General features: G+C 41.5%; 1 protein-coding gene across 1 annotated transcript; it reads right to left on the bottom strand.

Moving 5' to 3' along the window:
* Positions 1–17,033: 17,033 nt before the first annotated feature.
* On the bottom strand, positions 17,034–21,791 carry LOC147427438 (paired amphipathic helix protein Sin3-like 4). The gene is made up of 13 exons (XM_086497571.1): positions 21,533–21,791; positions 21,393–21,408; positions 21,091–21,212; positions 20,788–20,953; positions 20,600–20,689; positions 20,390–20,518; positions 20,033–20,318; positions 19,906–19,951; positions 19,818–19,834; positions 18,820–19,478; positions 18,581–18,735; positions 18,385–18,497; positions 17,034–18,260 (listed from the first exon to the last, which is right to left on the bottom strand). Exons 1-13 carry the CDS (start codon positions 21,592–21,594, stop codon positions 17,629–17,631), a joined length of 2,493 nt encoding a protein of 830 aa, XP_086353697.1. The 5' UTR covers positions 21,595–21,791; the 3' UTR covers positions 17,034–17,628.
* Between the last annotated feature and the right edge of the window lie 207 nt (positions 21,792–21,998).

Raw genomic sequence — 21,998 nt, 5'->3', positions numbered from 1 at the left:
CCAAGAAGAATACTCACAATGAGACTCCTAGGGCTTCCACCATCGAAGCTCCAAAAGAGGATGCTCATTGCAAAGGATCATCACTCTCCTATGCTTGGGGAAAGGTAAGAGAGCATGATGCCTTCATCTTGTTTGACCCTAGCTCTACTCTCAACTTCATATCAATAGAGTTGGCCACCAAGTTGGGCATTCAAGATTTTGAGATGGGAGATATAGTAACAGCTGATGCAGCTTTCAAGGGACAACAAGCCTCCGTTACTCCCTTGATTGGGAAGTTGAGGCTTCATGTCCAAAGCTATGTCGACAAAGAAGACTTCTTCATCTCTCCTCTCCAACATTAGGATGTTATCCTAGGGGCACCATGGTTTGATCGCATGGCTGCCAACATGAAGTTCCCTGAAAGGAGAATTTACTTCACCTACAGGGGAAAGAACATGTATATAGATGCTAGTGAGCGTGGTCGCACTATTCCACTTGTAAATCCTCTTTCTTTTGATAAATCAATGAAGAGCTCAGTTTCTGCGTACATGATTTATGTCAAAGAGTCTCTAAAAGCTAATAATGTTTCATCAAATGAAAATGATAGGAATCAAGAAGAGTTGGACTTGTCTACTTTTCTAAAAGGATTCCAAGATGTGTTCATCGATGATATCCCTATGGACCTACCTCCAAAACGAGGGGATGATGACCATCGTATTGAGCTCCTTCCAGGAAGCTCGCCGCCTAACAAACCTCCTTATCGAGTCTCACAAGCTCAACAAGAGGAGATTATGATGCAAGTACAGGAATTGGTAGACAAAGGGATGGTGAGTCCTAGTTCCTCTCCCTTTTGTTCTCCAGTCCTTTTAGTGCAAAAGAAAGATGGTACATACCGTATGTGTGTGGACTATCGAGCACTAAACCATATCACTATCAAAAACAGATTTCCCGTGCCTCGGGTAGAAGATCTGTTTGATAAGCTACAAGGCTCTACCTACTTCAGTAGGATTGACCTTAAGAGTGGCTATAATCAAATAAGGATAGTGGATGAAGATATCATAAAGACCGCGTTTCGCACAACATTTGGTCTTTATGAATATCTAGTCATGCCTTTTGGCTTGACTAATGCACCAGCTACTTTCAATCGTCTCATGGAGAAAATTTTTAGACCATATCGTAAATTCACTGGAGTGTTCTTTGATGATATCATCATCTACTCCAAATCTTAGGAGGAACATAAGCAACATCTCCAAGTGATTTTTCAAGCCTTGAGGGAGAACAAACTTTTTCACAACCAAAAGAAAAGTGAATTCTTCCTTCAAGAGATTCAATATCTAGGTCATATTATCTCTCACGATGGTATTCGTATGGATCCATCAAAGTTAGAGGTAATAAAATCATGGCCTAACCCAAGGAATCTACATGAGCTAAGAAGCTTTATTGGTATGTGTGCATACTATAGACGCTTCATAGCAAAAATCTCTCAAGTAGAAGGACCACTACACGACTTAACAAAGAAGAACGTTAAGTTTGTATGGACTGCTAAGGAGCAAAATGATTTTGAAAAACTCAAAGAGAAGCTTACTTCCCAACCAGTCCTCGTGCTTCCGGATCTCTCAAAACCATTTGAGGTCCAATGTGATGCTTGTGGTGATTGCCTTGGAGCGGTTTTGCTTCAAGAAGGGCATGCCATAGCATATGAGTCTTGGGCATTTATGAGAAATAGCTTTTAGCTGTTCTATATGCCCTGGATACATGGAAGCACTACCTATTGGGGACTCCATTTATCCTACGAACCGACCACCAAAGTCTCAAGTATTTCATGACGCAAACCAAACTTTCCGAAAAACAAATGAGGTGGGAACATTTTCTTTCGCAATTTAATTTCCATATTGCTCACATAGCTGGTAAGCACAATCAAGTTGCCGATGCACTTTCACGACGACCAAAAGTTAATGTGGTGTCTATAGCTACTCACAATGATCTATCCTCTATGATAGATGAGTATGCTACTGACCCTGACTTTAGAGACATAATGTCAGCCCTTGCTTTGGGGAAGAAAGAGGAACCATTCACCTTGCAGGATGGTTATCTTCTCCACAGCAATAGGCTATGTGTTACCCATTTCCTTCGTGAGAAGGTTATGTATGAATCCCAAGCTCCTCCATATGCAGGGCATAGAGGTATTCAACCTACTCTCCGAGGAGTAGAGACATATTTCTATTGGCCTACCATGAAAGTGGACATACAAGAGTATGTTTCAAAATGTGTAGTATGCCAAAAGACCAAGTATGATAGAGGGAAGCAACCTGGCTTACTCCAGCCATTGCCTATTCCAAATTCACCATGGGATAGTATATCCATGGATTTCATCTTTGGATTACCCAAGTCTATCCATGGGAATACAGGAATATGGACAATAGTCAACAGGTTTAGCAAGCAAGCACATTTTATTCCTGTCAAAAAGACTATTAAGGCACATCAAATGGCAACTCTCTTCATATCTCCGATTTTCAAGCACCATGGATTACCCACATCCATCGTGTCAGATAGAGATCCTAGAATGACCAGTAATTTCTGGAAAGGTCTCTTTGAAAATCTAGGAACAAGATTGAATTTCTCTTCGGCCTATCACCCACAAACGGATGGCCAAAGTGAGATAGCCAATCTTACGATACTCGATCTACTCAAGACTTATGTTACCGAAGTAGATCAACGCTCACAATGGGAAAAGTATTTACCTCTAGTAGAGTATGCCTACAATAATATTGTACATACTTCTACGGGGAAAGCACCTTTCGAGATCATAGAGGAAAGACCTAAAAGTCCCTTGCTACTCAAAGTACATGGGAAGATCTTCGCCGCCGATGAGTATAGCCGTGACCTACAAGAATATTTTCAAACGATTAGGGAGGCTATAGCCATCTCTCAACAAAGGCAAAAAGCTACTGCTGATAAGCACAAAAGAGCCTTAATGTTCAAAGAAAATGATTGGGTCTTACTCAAGTTTCCTAAGGCTCGATTAAGGCAAACGACGGGCAAAAATCCTACGAGCCATCAAAAGTATTATGCTAAACTAGCAAAAAGATACTATGGTCCTTTCCAAATCTTGAAGCCCATCAATGAGACGGCTTATCAACTCAAGTTGCCCAACCATTGGCTTATACACAATGCCTTTCATGTAAGCCTACTTAAGCCCTACAAAGGAGAGCCACCAACTGAACCAATTATTGAAGACCCTCCTGAAGTTGAAGACCAAGAAGAGGTGCTACAACCCAAAGCTGTCCTTCGGCATGAAGACAAGGTACTACGACATGGTAAGATAATCCGACGGTATCTTATTAAGTTCAAAAATTATCCTTTTGAAGATGCTAAATGGATGCAAGGAGTACAACTTAAGGATAGTATGAACCTTGTCAATGCTTACAATGCTACATTAGAGTAAGCAAATGTACAACTCTCTTTTAAATGACTCATGTTTTTGTCTTATAAGACTAATCCTCTTTTTAATTTTGCACAAATTTAACTAGTATGCATGCTTAGAATCATGTTTGTGATGACGACGTCTCTCAAACACCAAGTAGAATTTGTTACTCTACTTTGTGAGAATGAAATGGACTAAAGAGCAGACATGCTTGCGGCAGCTATGTCTCCCAAGCACCAAATGGATTAGTCATCCATCTTGGAAAGATGTCGTAGGGTAAAAAAGGGATCCTCTACCCGCTAAGTACGATTGACTAATGACTAAGGCTTTATCTCTTCTACCTCATAGTCGAGGACGACTATGATTTCAAGAGAGAGGTAATGTCATAAAATCTAATATCTAACCAACCCAAATGATTTTCTCATCTTAAATTGATCACTTAATGTGGGAGAATAAATGGGAACAAGTGTTAAGATATAGATATGTGCTTATAGATCTATCTCAACACGGGGCCAATAGTAAAGGGGCCCAAATGGGAGATGGTCTAGCAAGAGCAAGGCTAACCAATGGAGCATAAGACCTTAGGGTTAGCTTCATTGAAGACCTCCAATAATGTGTGTAAAAGTCCTTTGACCTTAGGTAAGCTAGGGCTGAGCTTGAGGTGGGAACCCGGCCCAAGCTCAAGGTGCTTGTCCTGCTTGAGGTGCTTGTCATGCTTGAGGTGCTTGATTAAGATGCTTGAGGTGCTTGATTGGCTCCATGCTTGAGGTGCTTGACTTGGTGCATGATTAAGGTGCTTGAGGTGCCTTGAGATGCTTGTGGGAACACCCCCTACTTCAAGTGCTTAGTCATGCTTGATGACTAAGGGGCTTGCTCATCCAAAGTCAAAAATATCTCTACAAGGAGGGGGGCGAGCCTACAAGGGGGGGGGGGATGAGAGAGAACACACACACACACACGCAAGGGAAGCCCCAGCTTGAAGAGGCAGTAAGGACACTTGTCAAGTTCCTCCCCATGTTGCCCTCATGGTGTGCCTGAAGCCTATTGGTTGGCCACCCAAGGGGTCCAATGATAATTTAGGATATTTAATTAATTGATTTTGCATTTATCAAGTCCTCTCTCTCAAAGGGGAAAGGGGGACACTTGTCCCAAGGCTACCCATGTTGCTTGTAATGGCTCCTACTTGTGATTGGCTAGGCCTGGACGGGTCCAATGAGCTTCAAGCATGAGCTACAAGGGGGGGTCGACCCAAGCAAGCTAGAGGGGTGCTTAGGGGGTATACTCACCCACACACACTTTAGGGATGTCATTATCTAACGCACGATTCGGAGAACAATTGTTCACATGAATTGCATTTTTAAGAGCCTCTCCCCAAAACTCTTGAGGAAGATTAGCCGTGGACAACATGTATCTCAGTCTCTCACAAATTGTGCGATTATATTTTTCAGCCACATCATTAGATGATGGATTATAAGGGGCTTTCAATTCTCACTTAATACCATACATCTCACAAAAACTGTTAAACTCACGTGATACAAACTCTCCTCCATTATCCATCCTAATAGCTTTTAACTTCAAGCCCTTTTGTGTGGTCACAAATGCAAGAAACTTTTTGAATGAGTCAAGTACATCACTTTTACTTTTTAGTACATACACCCATGTCTTTCTACGATGATCATCAATGAAAGACACAAAGTACTGTGCACCTCCATGTGAATTCACAGGCATAGTGCAAACATCGGAATGTACTAAATCAAGAACACGCAATTCATGAGTGACACCAAAGGAATAAGAGAACTTTAGTTGCTTTTCATAGATATAATCATTAAAAAATTCAAGGCTAGGGCCTTTCACATCAAATTTTCCCAAAGAGGAGAGAACATCAAGCCCTTTTTCACTCATATGGCCAAGGCTTTTGTGCCAAATCTCCTTGTGAGAATGAACTTCAGCCACATCCAAAAACCTTCCAGGTAATGCCTTGCAATGTAAATAATAAAGAGTTCCCTTCTTGCTGCCCTTTACAATCAACATAGAGCCTTTAAGAACTTTCCAAGAACCACCACCAAACATAGTGTGATAACCCTTCACATCTAGGTGTCCAACCGAAAGTTGACTTTTCTTGATGCCAGGTACATACCTAATATCATGGAAAATCAGCTCTTGACCATTTCAAGTGCCAAGTGTAGAGTGACAGTTATTGCCCAAGTAAACTTTACCCAGACGTCTACCTGTAGTGTATGAAGAAAAAGACTCCAAAGATGGAGTAACATGAAACGAAGCACCACTGTCTACTATCCATGATTGTGACAAGCCATCTTGTGCTGAAAGCAATGCATCAATTACCTATGGTTTTGTGATATACATATCACTGGCCATTGCCACACTATCATCATGAAGACATGAGTCAACGACAAGTGTAGCATCCGTATCAACAATTTCTTCAATGAAAACACTCGAAGCAACTTCTGTCTTTGCAACTTCCTTGGAAGAAGAGCCATAATCGTCACTTTAGCATCATTAGAATCCTTATTCTTCTTGCCATGTTGTTTCTTTCTTTCAAGTTCTTGCTTGTAGTACCTGCAATCAATCTTTTTATGCCCTTTGCGTCCACATTGATAACATGTAACATCCTGGGAATTACCCCTGCTCTTACTCCTGTTCTTGCCTCTATTATTTGCATTATTCTTCTTTTCAAACATGTCTTTTGCATTATACAATAACCCGCTGCTTTCACCACTGGTCTTTCTTCTAGCTCTTCATTGAGAATAGAACCTCGTACAACATCAAATGTCAAGGAAGCATTGTTGCTCAAAGAGACAACTAAAGCTTCCCCAGGCAAAGTCATTAATAAGAAGATAACCTTGAGCTTATCACCAAAAGGCTGTAAACCAGAGTCTTGCAATTGACTCAAGACACCTATGAAAGCACTCAAGTGTTCAGATACAGGCTTGGACTCATCCAACTCCATGTTTACAAGCTGTCAAATAAGATGCACTTGATTCACAGAAGTTGTGTTCTCATACGTATCTGTCAATTTCTTCTAGATAGCATAAGCAGTGTCAAGATGCTTAATTTCCGTGAGCAATCATCAAACACCGCCATCTTTATATAAGTAATTGTTTTCTTGTTAAGTCTAGCCCAATCTTCACGTGACAAAGCTACAGGTTTCACTTCCAAAAGTGCATCATCGCAATCTTTCATTAAATAGGATTCCCTTCATTCTATCTTTCCACAAGTCAAATCCAAAGCCATCAAACCTTTTGATTTCGAGAGACTTTGATCCACTGCTTGTAGACGCATTAGAGGCCATTTCGGTGCAAAAAGACTAAAAAATTTCACTGCTGTATTTTTATGACAGCATGTTGAAAACTGAGATTTTAGCCTCTTACGGGGCTCAATACTCAGTGTAGAAGAGCAAGGGATGGTAATACTTTGTTATTGGCACTTTACCACTTGGTGTGTAGCAGTAAAAGAAGGATGAATTTCAACAGTAAAAGCTGAAGTTTTAACACACAAATAGGAAATATAATTTTTGCATGAATACTCCCACTTCAGTAATATAATCAAAATACATATGCATCAACCTCAAATCTGCAAATGGATTAAAAGCTACCACAATATATTTTTTCGATAATACATCAACTCAATGGTGAGATCTCACATGTAAAATACATAAATGTGCACCACATAAACTTTTCGATGTGTATAAACCTGCGTTTTCACGTAATTTCTTGAAAAACTCAAGAATAAAGTTCAAACTCTTTGCTCAAACTGTCCACAAATTGTAATACATTTACAAATGTGTGCAAAGTAATGAAATTTCAGCAAAAGCCTCAAATTTTGACGGTCTAATTTTTGAAATTTTTGCACATTCAGCAATTTCAGCAAAAGCCCAATTTTTCCTCAACCTGTGATTGCAATTTCGTGTAAAGCATCAAAATGCTGTGAAATTGTTGAAATTTCAGCCACCTATAAAATCCCCCTTTCTGCTGTGACTTATTTCGCATGCTAATCCCCGTTGTTTCACGAAGCTTTGAGACTCTCAAAGCTTCCTCAAGAAGCTGTGGGTTGTGGTGAGAGGAGAGAGAAAGTGCATATGATTGAAAATCGTAGAGAGAGAGAGGGCTGAAAATTGAAGAGAGAGAAAGTGTCTGCTATCGCTCCCCGACGCGTGCACGAACTGTGCTCTGATACCAATTTGAAGGAGCGCTAGCAGCAAGCAGAGGGTAGCGCTTGTGTTTCTTGCAGATGTGTGTGTGTGTGTGTGTGAGTGAGAGAGAGAGAGAGAGAGAGAGAGAGAGAGAGAGAGAGAGAGAGAGAGAGCGTATGTAGGTAGGGTAGTGTGTTCCATTATCACACCACATTATTTTTTTATGTTATATGGGTACCAATATGTGGGTCACTTTAAGTGACCCTAGGGGCGGTTCACACCCAAAGAGTATTAAATTATATACAAGGGTGGCTAGAGGACCTTTAGACCCAACATCTTGCATCTCTTTCAGTTCATTTGTAAGTGTTTAAAGTTGTTCTTTACCATTGGCACATTGTTTTTTACCATTGTAAGTGTTCAGTCTGTTCTTTACCATTGGCACATGGTGCCCTTCCGTCTTACCAAAGAGCAGACAGAGGAAGATGATGCTTCCAGATTTCACAAGAAATTTTTCTCGTTTTTTGGGGGAGGAAGATCCAAGGAAACTTCTATAGTTTTTGCAATAGTTTGACACCATCTATGCCATGGGGAATTACTTAGAAGAGCCCCGGACTTACTAGCCACTCCCATCTGTAGAGTAGAAGTAGATAAAACACCATGACCGAGAAAGAAAGAGTATTTCTCGCTACGTATTCATCATCAACATCAAGATACACATGCACAAAGGCAATACAACTGCTGAATAACTAAAAAGTGCACAACAATCTCATGAACAACCGTCCCTCTCGCAATAAGACCTATCTTGGTGCCGATTTGAATTTTCTGACTCTTGTTTTAACATTGGTTTCAATGATTGATAATTTACTACCAGGAATACTAAAGAAAATTGATGTTTGAAAATGTTTGCTCATAACTCACGCTGGACCCTTGTGGTTATTCGTGTGGGGAGTATTGAATGATTGAGTGCTGCTCTTACTCATGGCTCGGACCCTTGTGGTTATTTGTGGGGGGAGTATTGAATGATTGAGTGTTGTTTTTACTCATGGTCCAAACCCTTGTGGTTATTTGTAGGGAGAATATTGGATGTTTGTGCTGTTGAAAAAAAATGAATACTTCACTCTAATTTGAGAATAGAAAAAATATAAATAAAGACTAATGCGCACAATGAACAAGACACAAGACTTAGCTAAATGTAAAGAAGCTTGATTGCACAACGTAAAAAGACTTTTACCATACCACTTTATATATAGGACTAGGAGTTGATTGTGGATAGAAACTATAGGAGGGAGATAATGTAGGGAAGGTGCCACTGAACTGGGAAAGATTCTAGGGTAGGTGAGATGATGCAGGGTGTAGCTCGTAGTGTGTGAGCATATGTGCTCGTACTTATGGTTCTAATATTCCCCTTAAGTATGAGAACACGAGAAGTAAGGAAAAAAATATTCCCCTGAAGGTAAAGACAAGAAACATAGCATCTAGCACGATGCACATAATTTTGCTTGATCAATAGGCTTAGTGAGACAATCATCCCAATTATTAGATATAGAAGTGTAGATTAACAAAATAAATCCATGCTCGACTAATTCCTTCAAGGCATGATGTGTGGAATCTTTGGTGCGAGCGGAGGGACGAAAGCGAATATAATTGTTGATTGGTTGTCACAATAGAGGGAGATGTACGAGATACCACCACATACTCCACCTCTGTAGAAGAGGGTGCAAAGACTGAGTTGGCGTGAGCTCTTCTCCATTGCCAGTGAAGACATAGCTAGAGGTGAAATGCTAAAGAGGGTCTTGAGCAATCCAATCCACATAAACATAGCCTGCAAAGATGAGAGGTCCATCTTGCCGATGAAAAGTTAGGGAGTAATGCATAGTATGCTTGAGGCAGCACGAATTGGAGCATTGGAGAGCAGCCACAATCATGTAGAATTGACTCGATCATAATCTTAAGATGATGCAGTAATAGTAGCAAGAAGAAAACATCCGTCCACTTGTGGAAAGGACTAAGTTGCAGGAAGAGTTGAATGCAGTGCAGCAAATGTTACCATATACATGTGGTAGTGATGTGTGTGAACACACTAGGACCGCCGGGGCATTTTTTCCCTCTTTAGGAGGTTTTTTCCCCCGTGCATTGTATATACGCCCATCACTCTAGGGCTATCTATCTTTCCATTGCACACTAAGTAACACACTCTCTATTGTCTGCCTTGAGCTTCCTTCGTCTTCTCCAAGCTGTGTGTGTTTCTCTGCAACCCTAATTCCAACAATTGCTATCAAAGCAGGTCACGTCCTCCCGGGCTTAGTCGCCAGCTGCTCCAGCACACGCCTGCTCACTTTCTCCAATTTCAGTGAGCTTTGGCGAGCGATCGCAGGTCGACAAATTTTTTGGAAGAACTCAAAAAGCTCGGTCTGCTCAGAATTTTGATTTGGGCTCATTTCGGCCTTCGTTTCCACTACAGGCAGTACTGCACAGGCTATTTCGTCATTTTGTGCAAAATTTCTGTCAGTGCCGTTTTTTGCATAACAGGTGCCTTATAGTCTTCTACGGTTTGTGCTATATAGCACAGGTTGTTCCCGCTCTGTTTCTCCTCTTTTCGGGCAATTTTCACATCAAGTGCAGCATTTACCATGGCTGACAACAACAACACAGATGTGTTAAAGATGTTTGCTGCTGAGGATGGGGACAACTACCCTATGTGGGCTTATATGATGCAACATGTTCTTGTGTCAAAGGGTGTCTGGAACATTGTGCAGGGCATTGATGTACGTCCTGGTTCTGAGGATGTAGGCGATGTTGAGGATGTTGCAGGTCTTGCTGCAAGGATTGCAGCTGTTAGAGTTGTTTTGCCTACGGCAAAACAAGCTCGTTGGGATGTTAAGGATGCGCAGGATCATGCATTGATTGCATTTTCTGTGAAGCGCACCATTGTTCCTCACATCCGTTCTGCAAAATCTGCAAAACAGACTTGGGATATTTAGCAGGTCTTTATGCAAGCCGCAATGAGGCTAAAATTGCTTTGTTGCGTAAAGAGCTGGAGTCGAAGATTATGCATGAGGAAGATGATATGGACACTTTCCTTGCTAGTGTCAAGGATATCAATGAGCAGCTTATTTTTGCAGGTGAAGTCATTTCAGATAGTTCCCTTGTGCAGACTGTTCTTGATGCCTTACCAGATTCCTACCATACTTTTGATAGTACTTGGAGACTTATGACCCAAGGAAATTCTGAAGTTGTCAAGTTTGATGCATTATGCACATTGCTGTTGCAAGAGTCACTTTCCAGAAAAAAGAGGACTAGGCAGCGTGCAGTTGAACAGGCTTTTATTGCTTCTCAAAGAAAGGGTGGTAACAGTAATGCAGCCACTTCTTATGGTTCTGCTGTGAGTGGCAAAAATTCTGTTCCTAATGCTTCTGCTAGCAGTACTTCATCTGGAAATTCTGGTGATAAGGGCAAAAAGAAGATGCATAGCCATTATTGTAAAGCCAATGATCATTGATCAAGTCGTGTCCTAAGTTGAAGGCCAAAGAGGCTAAGAAGAAAGAGGGTGGTTCCACTACAAATGCTAGTTCCACTACAAATGCAGCCATTGTTGAGTCTTCTGTGAAAGGAGACTGTAATGCTGATGTTGATGTAGAATGGGCTTTTAGCGCAGACTGCACTTACAATCCTGTTGTCCATGATGCATGCTTGTCAGTTGCTGCAGATTCACATGTGTGGTATTTCGACAGTGGTGCTACAAAGCACATTACCTCACATCGAGAATTGTTTACCTCTCTTGAGTCTGTCCCTCATGGGAATTCAGTCACTTGTGCCAACAACGCCTCTTATCCAGTTCAGTGAGTTGGAAAGATTGTGCTCACTGCTGCTAATGGCAGTTCCTTCACACTTGTTGATGCACTTTATGTACCTGGGATCAAGAAGAATCTCTTATCTGTATCCGCACTTGCTAGACTTGGACTTGTAGTTAAATTTGTGGATGACAGATGTACAGTTCATGATCTCAGTTTTGGTGATGAAATTGTTGCATCTGGGCTTTTGTGTCGTGGGCTGTATAAGCTCACTTTGTATGACAAGTGTGGACAAAATTTTGCAAATGTTGTTGCAGGTTCAAGGGCTATTTCAGATGCAAAACTTTGGCATGCACGTTTTGGTCATCTGAATTTTGCCAGTTTGCTGCGTTTGCAAAAATCTGATATGGTTGCTTCTTTGCCACCTCTTGAAGCACCTGTCAAACATGTTTGTGAAGGCTGTATTTTGGGTAAGATGCAGCGTTCTAAATTTCCAAAGGATGGTTCAGTTAGGGCCACATGCAGGTTGCAGCTTGTGCATAGTGATGTTTGTGGGCCCATGCAAACTCCGTCCTTGGGCAATAACCTGTACTTCGTGACTTTCATAGATGATTACTCCGGGCATGCATGGGTATTTCCGCTTAAAGCGAAGTCCGAAGTTTTTATGCGCTTCAAACAATTTCTGGCTATGGCTGAAAATGTCTCGAAATGTACTATGGGCACCCTTTGTTCTGATCGAGGGGGGGGAGTATATGTCTCATGAATTTAATGCATTTCTGGCTAGTCGTGGGATAAAACACCAATGTACAGTGCTTTATACACCTCAGCAAAATGGTGTTGCTGAGAGGAAAAACAGGTCACTGACGGAAATGGCACGATGTATGGTCAAAAGTCAAGCTTTGACGCATTCTTTTTGGCTTGAGGCCATTATGTGTGCCACTTATGTACTTAACAGGTGTCCTACGAAAGCTTTGTAGTCTATTACTCCATATGAAGCATGGCATGATAGAAAGCCTTCTATTGAGCACATGCGTGTTTTTGGTTGTTTGGCATATGCTTTGGTGCCACAAGTGCAGCGCAAAAATTGGATGATAAGGCTGTCAAATGTATTTTTGTTGGTTAGAGTGCTAAAAGCAAAGGTTACAAGTTGTATCATCCGCAAGCAAAACGTATTCTGGTTTCACGGGATGTAGTGTTTGTGGAAGATTCTGTTCAGCCCTTGCTATCATGTACTAGAGACAGTAATGTAAGCTCACAAGACATTTATGACACTTTGTTTCCTCTTTTCAGTGGTGGAAATACGAATGTAAGTTCCAATGAGGCAAATGTACAGCCTATGGGGGTTTCTGAAAATGTTCTAGATCAGCCTATTACTGATGTAGATGTACATGATGTACTTGATGAGGAAAGGGATGAAAATGAGCAGGCTAGAGGTATGCCAAAATGGCTGGTGCACACTTTGCGTGACAGTAAATTGGATGCACCTTTGTCTAGTCGTATTCGTTCAGGCTCTCGCCATGCATCTTATGCATCAGATTGTTATGCTTTGGCTGTGTCTAGTTTACATGATGTTGAGGAGCCTCTGTCTTTTGATGAAGCACAAAATTCAGAAAATTGGATGGCTGCCATGCAATCAGAATATGATGCACTAATAGAAAATGACACATGGACTTTATGTGATTTGCCTCCTGGCAAAAAGGCCATTGGTACGAAGTGGGTTTACAAGTTGAAATGCAAGCCGGATGGTGAGATCGATCTCCATAAGGCTCGACTTGTTGCAAAGGGTTATGCACAACAAAAAGGCATAGATTATGAAGAGACTTTTGCTCCCACTTGTCGTATGACTACTGTGCGTTTTCTATGTGCATTGGCAGCTCATTTTGGTTGGGATGTACATCAATCAGACATTGTTACTGCTTTCTTGAATGGTGATATATTTGAGGAAGTTTATGTAATGCAGCCTCGCGGTTTTGTCATAAAAGGACAAGAGGACAAAGTGTGCAAATGTAACAAGGCTTTGTATGGGTTGAAGCAATCTCCTCGTGCTTGGTATCAGAAAGCTGACACTCATTTGGTCAAACAAGGCTTTCGTAACAGTCCAACAGAAAGCACATTGTATGTAAAGCGTGAGGGTGATGTACTTCTCATTGTGGTTCTTTATGTTGATGATTTGGTGATCACTGGACCAAATGAGAGACACATTGCTGAATTTAAGGTTGATTTGAATGCTACTTTCACGATGAAAGATTTGGGACTGTTGCATCATTATTTGGGTATACAGTTTAAGCAGTGTGATGGTGGTATTGCCTTGTGTCAGAAAAGTTACATAGAGACTTTGCTATGTAAGTTTGGACTTGAGGATTGCAAACCTATTGCCACTCCCATGGAAACAGGTTTGAAGTTGAGTCTACATGATGCTGGTGATCCTGATAATGTCAATCTTTACCAAACTGCTGTTGGCTGCCTCATTTATGTATGCAACACGAGGCCAGATATTCAGTTTGCAGTCTCACAGGTCAGCAGATTAATGCATAGCCCAGGGTCTAAGCATTGGCAGAAGTCAAGAGGATTTTCCGCTACCTTAGTGGCACTTTACATCTTGTCTTGTTTTATCCCAAGGGGGGATCATTGCCGCCAGACTTACATGCTTTTTCGGACTCAGATTGGGCTGGTTGTTTTGACACGCTAGTGTCCACAAGTGGTTTTTGTTTCATGCTTGGCAGTTCATGTATATCATGGTTGAGCAAGAAGCAGCCTACTGTGGCCACTTCGAGTTTTGAGGTTGAGTACAGGGCAGTCTTCACAGCTACGGTTGAGTGTGTATGGCTCAGACGCCTTATGGCTGATTTGGGTGTTGGACAGGACACTGCCAACACTATCTACACTGACAGTCATAGCGCATTGGCAGTTGCGAGGAACCCAGTTTTTCATGCTCGCACAAAGCACATTGAGGTGCATTACCACTATGTCAGGGAGAGGCTCTCAGCAGGAGAGATCAGCTTGGCTTATGTGCCAACACAGGACAACCTTGCAGATCTTTTCACAAAGGCATTGTCTCGTGAGAAGCTTGAAGCTTTCCGCAAAGCTTTGGGCTTACTCCCCTTTGTTGACTGATCCTGTCCTCAAGGCATGGCACTTCCCTTTACTCATGTGCCAGCTCTCGTTCACCGCATCACTCCAGGGGGGATTTGTTACCATATACATGTGGTAGTGATGTGTGTGAACACACTAGGACCGCCGGGGCATTTTTTTCCTCTTTAGGAGGTTTTTTCCCCCGTGCATTGTATATACGCCCATCACTCTAGGGCTATCTATCTTTCCATTTCACACTAAGTAACACACTCTCTATTGTGTGCCTTGAGCTTCCTTCGTCTTCTCCAAGCTGTGTGTGTTTCTCTGCAACCCTAATTCCAACAGCAAACCATGGCAGACACCAAGGTCGTCTCCTTAGAGGCAGAATGCAACATCCTTAAAGCTAAGCTAGCCGCACTGAGTGCTGCAAACTGTGCATCCTATTCAAGTACAAGAAAGGTTGATAAAGTCTGTGAAGCAGCTTGCTAAAGCTTACAACCTGCCACCAACATGTAAGCTGATGAAGGACGAGGAGGTTGATGAGTCCCACCATGAAAATGTTATCAACACTGCAAATGCTCCCATTTCTATTCCTCTAGCTCAGTTGCCATAGAGCCAATAGAGATGGAAAAACAATTAGTCGGCAGACAATATTGATGACACACCTGTAGGGGTACTGCACGAGAAACCCACATCCGCACAAGAATGTTCTGGACTGAATCTACCTTGGCATTAATTTTCTTCTTTCTTTCTTGGAGTAAAGCGATGGTCTACACTGTTGGGCTATTCACCTGCTAGCAGTACCCCTTCAGGTGTGTCCTCAATATCGTCTGCTGTCGATTGATTGTTTTTCTGTTTGTGTTGGCTCTATGCCAACTGAGCTAGAGGAATAGAAACGGGAGCATTTGCAGTGTTGATAGCATTTTCATCGTGGGACTCGTCAACCTCCTCATGTTTAAGCCCTTCATCAGCTTACATGTTGGCGACAGGTCGTAAGCTTAGCAAGTTGCTTCATAGACTTTATAAAAAATTCTTGTACTTGAATAGGATGCACAATTTGCAACACTCAATGCGGCCAGCTTAGGTTTAAGGTCGAGGCATTTTGCCTCCAAGGAGCCGACTTTGGTGGTTGCCATTGGTTTGTTGCACTGCATTCAGCTCTTCTTGCAACTTAGCCCTTTCCTCAGCTTGACGGATGGTTTCTGCTTGCTACTACAACTGCATCATCTTTAGATTGTGATCAAGTCAATTTTGCATGATTGTGGTTGCTCTCCAATGCTCCAATTCGTGCTACCTCAAGCATACTATGTATTATTCCATTACTTTTCATTGGCAAGATGGACCTCTCATCTTTGCAAGCTATGTTGATGTGGATTGGATTGCTCAAGACCCTCTTCAGCATTCCACCTCCAGCTATGTCTTCACTGACACTAGAGGAGAGCTCACGCCAACTCACTCTTGCACCCTCTTCTATAGAGACGGAGTATGTGGCAGTATCTCATGCATCTCCCTCTACTATGACAACCAATCAACAATTATGTTCGCTTTCGTCCCTCCGCTCGCACCAAAGATTCCACACATCTCTATCACCTATCATGCCTTGAAGGAATTAGTGGAGCATGACGTTATTTCGTTAACCTACACTCCTATATCTGATTATTGGATTGATTGTCTCACTAAGCCTATTGATCAAGCAAAATTATGTGCATTGTGCTAGATGCTCAGTTTATTATCTTAAGCTATGTTTCTTGTCTTTAGCTTCAGGGAATATTGTTTACCGTACTTCTCGTGTTCTCATACTTAAGGGGGAATATTAAAACTATAAGTAGGAGCACATATGCGCACACACTATGAGCTACACCCTACATCATATCACCTACCCCAGAATCTTTCCCAGTTTAGTGGCACCTTCCCTACATTTGCTAGCACTATGGTTCACACATCATGTGCAAACAAGATAAGCTTATCTATCTACTATTTCGGCATCTACAAAGCGCCTAAGTCACTCACGAGGCATACATGTAAGCAATAAGCAGTATCTTTTGCAAACCCACAAAGTGGGTCAATTTCCCTAAAGCATCTTTTCTACATACAAGTTATGCTAGGAAGGAACCAAATTGGAATGCGACCCATGGATCAATCCATATGGTAAGGAATGACCTGTTTATGATTAGTGTGGTACCTTGCTAAGTAGTCCTTTGGGAGTACCCTAAAAAGATCAATCTTAAACTCATTTTTGGTCTGCTCGACATACTTCTGACATGACAGTGCAATGTGTAATGATAGCAAAAATGGTCAGACATGTTAGTTGGAATGAAGGTTGATAAACAAGGTCCTATTATGAACCAAGCACTCAGAAACAAGAAGTTTGGTAATCAAGTCTTTCGTCCATACCAAGCCCACAAAGAGGAGGCTGTCATGGTTGTCATCATGGTGGCCAACGTGTTTGTTAAACACAGGTATATACTGAGAGAGAGAAAGAGAGAGAGAGAGAGAGTTCTTGAAATGCCATTCAAAAAACAGATGAGGTCATGGTCTTTTGCATCCAGAGGAACTAACTTCACCAAGCTCAAACAACTACCGCAGAAGAGTCATATGTCTTTGAGAACACAACAGCTGCTGAAGATCCTAATTCTGCAAAAAAAATTACGCAATCAGACCTGCTCTTCCGATGTTGCAAGATACCTGCATGTTGCCGATTTAGATTGCACTCATGGAAGATGATGTCCGTGTATGTGCGTCTCTATACACTGTCGATGTCCGTGTATGTGCGTCTCTATACACTGTCGATGTCCATGTATGTGCGTCTCTATACACTGTCGAGTGGGCAATGTCTTCATAGCAATTTGTTACTCCTGAATCTGTCCTTTTCCTCGCAAGAAGTTGAAGCTACACAACTTCTTTGTATCTCAAAACCTGCAAATACCAGCTGTCTTACTATCCCCAGCTATTTCTCTTCCAAAATATTTTTATGATGTAGGTACCATAATTCACAATGAGAACTTCCTTTCAAGCATGTTGCCAATGCTACCTGTGCTTACTCAATAATGGCATGATCAACAAGCCTTTTTTTAACCTTTCTTTGCTGAAAATAATCCTCATCGTCAAGGATGTATGAAACATACAATAACTTCTCATTTGCAGAGGAATAGCTTGAGACTTTTTCTGCCAGTGCTCTAGTAGAATGCATGTCGACACTTTCTTAAAACTTCTTATGAGAGAGGCAAGATCTCACGTTCATCCTTTTCATACGGTTCTATATGCACAAGTTGGGTAGAACACTCTCCATTTGAGGCAGCACAGGCCTTTTCATCTGCTTCTAAATACTTGAGTTCATCATAACCATCTCGTTGTGGAATGGACTGATCACTTTTTGTCCCAATATCCTTGAGCTTGTATTCAAGGTCTTCTTTGTCCTCCCTGCAATCATAATGTAAACCAAACACTGGCTCCAAGTGCTCCTTCCAAACATGTACGAGTCCCGTGAGGTCTGTGTTGGAGCAGTCTTCCTTGGCTGAGCACTGTAGAATTGTCGGAATGTCCTTCCGCAACTCAGTGTCCGGGTACTCTAACATCACATCAGGGATATGGGTCGTTGGCTCACTAATCATCTCTTGTTGTCTGTTATATACGCTGTTGTAATCAAGAGACTCCTCATAGTTCTTTGCAAATACTTCTGCCCAAACCTTACTCATTTCTGCCTTGTACTTCAACCACTCTTTCTGCTTCTGCTTGATTCGCATCAAAATTAAAGGTGCCACAATACCTGCTTTTTGGTGCAGACACCCCACAACTTCAGGACCGCAGCCATGATAAATATGTGAAATAAGTCGTCGGTGCAAATCTATAGACATAATAAACGCATATCAGTAGGAAAGAACCAATTGGGACACAAATTGATCTTCTTAAAATCAAAACAAATAAATTGAGTCGCTCATGCTTGGAGACCAACAATGTTGCAATAATACCTGTTATGTAATTTTCAACCACCACCTCGCCTGGTTTGCTACTTCTTTTCAGCAACTTTTCTAAGCCAATAATTGTAGACCTGGCGTACTCTAGAAGAATGTCCAAATCGGTCCTACATTTTTCATTACATCTTGCATCAACATGTTATTCAAATCACATAAAATTAGCTAATTGATTCAGCAGCCTTAAAAATACCTGTCGTCCTCGCACTGACGCAAAATCTTTTCATACTTATTTTTGCACATGCATTTGAAAGAGTAGTCCTCACTACCTGATGTAGCCGAGACCCATTTATCATTCAAAACATGACAATCTTCATCTAATCGCGATCCCACTTTTGGCAAGGGATACTGCATTAAAAGCAAGCAAACACACAATACATGTTAATTGCACAGTTAGTTAAAGCGACTTAAACAAAGGTAGAACAGACTCACATCATCTGGTAAAAGACGATAGCTTGGAGTACACTGCTCCCACTTTGTCGAATCTAGCTTAGAAAGCGGTTTGTTGGAATATTTGCTGCTGCTAGTTGCACGTGAGGACTTGTTGAGGGGATTTTCTATGAGAGGGTGTCTTTTGCTATTTTCCTTCTCCACACTCTTGTTGGTGGTTACATGGCAAGACTTGTCCTTGAAAGTGTGTCTATTGTCTTGTTGGTGGTTACATGGCAAGACTTGTCCTTGAAAGTGTCTATTGTCATTGCACTGCACCAAGCCGTCATTGTTGGTTATATGGGAGAACTTGTCATAGAGATTCTCTTTGTTATTTTCTCTTTCCTTGCTCTTCTTGCAGGTAGCATGGGAAGATTTTTCATTGGGAGTCTCTTTGGTAGAGTATCTTTCATGCTTGTCTTGTTCTAGGCTCGTCGTACAAGAAGATCTGCAAGGAGTTCTAAGATTGGGCAAATGTTGCTTAATGACCTCTTTCTCCTGCTTAAAGTTAGCCTCCGTAAAAGTAGGAGGCTGCCTTTTACTCTTTTTTCTTGCCTTTTCATTTGTTTCAGTCTCACCTTTTTCTGTATGTTGGCTGAAAACCCGCTTTCTACATTCATGACTCGAATTTGCCTCTTTTGCAAATAATAGAAGCTCTAGCTCTGCAAATGCAAAGGTCACAAAAGTCCAACAATGATCTTAGTAAAAATTGAAGGCATGGAACCAAAACCACCTGCTTTTATATAATTCTCAAGAGAAAATCTTTGCAAATTCTTCCCTGCACTTTCACATTGCCTCACGAGGTCCATAGAACTACCAATCAACTCTGGAGACTCTGAGCACATATCAGCAACCTAAAGCCATACAAGCTTAGCAGAATCAATGATTTGTTCTTGTTATCCAAAAAGAAAACACGTAGAAGTAAGACCAGAATCAGAGATCATCGAATTGTCTAACTGAATGTCAGACAAAACGAGTAAGCAAGGGCAGAAGAAAAAGACCTGCAGGACGAAATCTTCTACAGTAGTAACGCCATCAGAGTATGTGGCTAAACACTGCAAATACTCATCAAACTTTTTCTTCTCGGACAATATGCTTTTCATAAGCCTTAGATAGACCAAGTTCCTATTTAACACTACAAAACACATTTAAGAAATGAGAATAGGAGCAAGCGATACTTAGCAAGGAAAAGTTGATCACAATGGTTGCCACATACCAATGCCAATAGGCACAGCAGGATGTCTGATTTGTTCAGAGCCCCTAGGTCGATCATCAAACCTTTCAGAAATCCTTTCCTTTTGCTCAATAAAGGCTTGTTTATTCTCTTCAACAAGTTCCTGATCTGACACCAACCACCCATGCTCGGTTTTGTCTCTATCCAACTGTTTTTCACACTCCCTCACTTTGCTATGAGCAGGACTTTGTAGCTGAAATTCATTACTTTGATCAACAGATTTCTTTGGGCAAGTTTTGAAGCAGACCAAGTCATGCTGCATCTCTCCCTGTTACGCCAAGAATGTGATGAAGAGCACACATAAAAGCTAAGAAAACATTTTTTTAAAGCTGTACTTACCGTCTGTGGTATCTTAACTTCTGATGTTTCCATATGGACTTGCGAAAAAAAGCATTTATTCGAATCTTCAGGAAGAAAGCACAAAAACTCTTCCTTTAGATCTGGACAATTCTTCCATATATCTGTGACCTGGTAGAAATCCCCTCTATTAGAATCGACAAAATGCATCATAAAATCAGCCTAATATATAGCATATTAAAGAACAAGCACCTCGTTATAAACATGTTGCGCCTGATGTTCATCTTTCATAAAACTCGAGAGAATATTCTGAAATCTTCTATGCAAATTCTCATCTCGTGCCTGTTTCGAGAAGCAAAAAGTATAAAGGAACAATCCAACAATGTCATTGGCAAAGTGCACTTCAACATCGATGAAGGGAAGAGTATATTAGGACATACTTTGATCTTTCTTACAAATGCCAAGGCTTGACTGATTGCTGCTGGCTTTTTTGGAATGTTTTCAAGTTTGTAACCTTCAGGGACAAAGGCTTTAAACTGCAAAATGAGATCATGGCAATCTTTTAACAAGGACTCCACTTTCGCCACTAATTCGAGGACATTGATGCTATACATCACATAGGTAGAATCAGTAAGCACAAATAACGCAATAAAAGCAAAAGCATGAAATGGATTAAAGACCAGACTTCATTTATTTGAAGCCATTGCATCACAAAAGCAACTATTGGGAATATGAAAGACTACCTTCTTGCTTTGTAATCTCGCATAAGTTTCTTGAACTCAGAATAGACTCCCTCGTTATCTTTGTAAGCTAGTTTGAGAGTTTGTAGGTACCCAAGGCAGGTGTCAAATTTCAAATCAGGTTTCTTTTGAAGGTCCTCGGATGAGTTGATGCATTGCCACTGTCAAATACTCGGCATCAGCGAGGGTGTCACCTAGGAGTCCCATGATGCATGTAATGCATGCGCAGCACAATGTCTTGGAAGTCTGAAATCTAGCGTAAGAGACCCAGCAACGCAAACACGCACCAGCTGAACACAGGTGACCCTACTACAAAGTGGACTCACAACCACAAGGTTTGGATTGTGCGCGCAAGGGACGTGACTAGCAGACAACTAACATATTGCTTCTCCCAAAAAGACAATCGATGACGCTATTCAGAAAGTAATATCTGCAGAATCATTACCTGCTCGTTCGATCCATCACATGTGATCCCGAACCACCTTCAGCATTGCCACTCCTATTCATGACGCTGCTGCTATTGCTGCTCGCTCTCTCTCTCTCTCTCTCTCTCTCTCTCTCTCTCTCAGCTGCAGAAAACAAAGCTTAGAGAGTTGGTCATCTCGCTACTCCGTGCAAGAGGGGGGTCGAAAAAAACAGCACGCCCCGTCGCGTTCCAATTTCCAGCTCCTACACACGCTTACCCTTGAGAGAATATAGCACAACAAGAATCTCTTCATTCAAGAAAAAACAAGGTGAAGTATCACGAGGCCGGCTTATGAAAGGATTCTTGAAGGTGTTGTCACGGAGCAAGAAGAGGGGGGCATTGGAATGTGTTTTTGAAGTGGTCTGACCAAAATGAGAAGGTAGTGCCTGTTATAGTCAAGGAATTTGTAGTCCAAATATTGTTGTGTGTTACATGTTGTGTGGAG

This window comes from Adiantum capillus-veneris, chromosome 23, assembly GCF_014529385.1.
Source record: "Adiantum capillus-veneris isolate H3 chromosome 23, ASM1452938v2, whole genome shotgun sequence".
In the NCBI taxonomy this organism is placed as follows: Eukaryota; Viridiplantae; Streptophyta; class Polypodiopsida; order Polypodiales; family Pteridaceae; genus Adiantum; species Adiantum capillus-veneris.
This window is presented reverse-complemented; position numbering and strand designations above follow the sequence as displayed.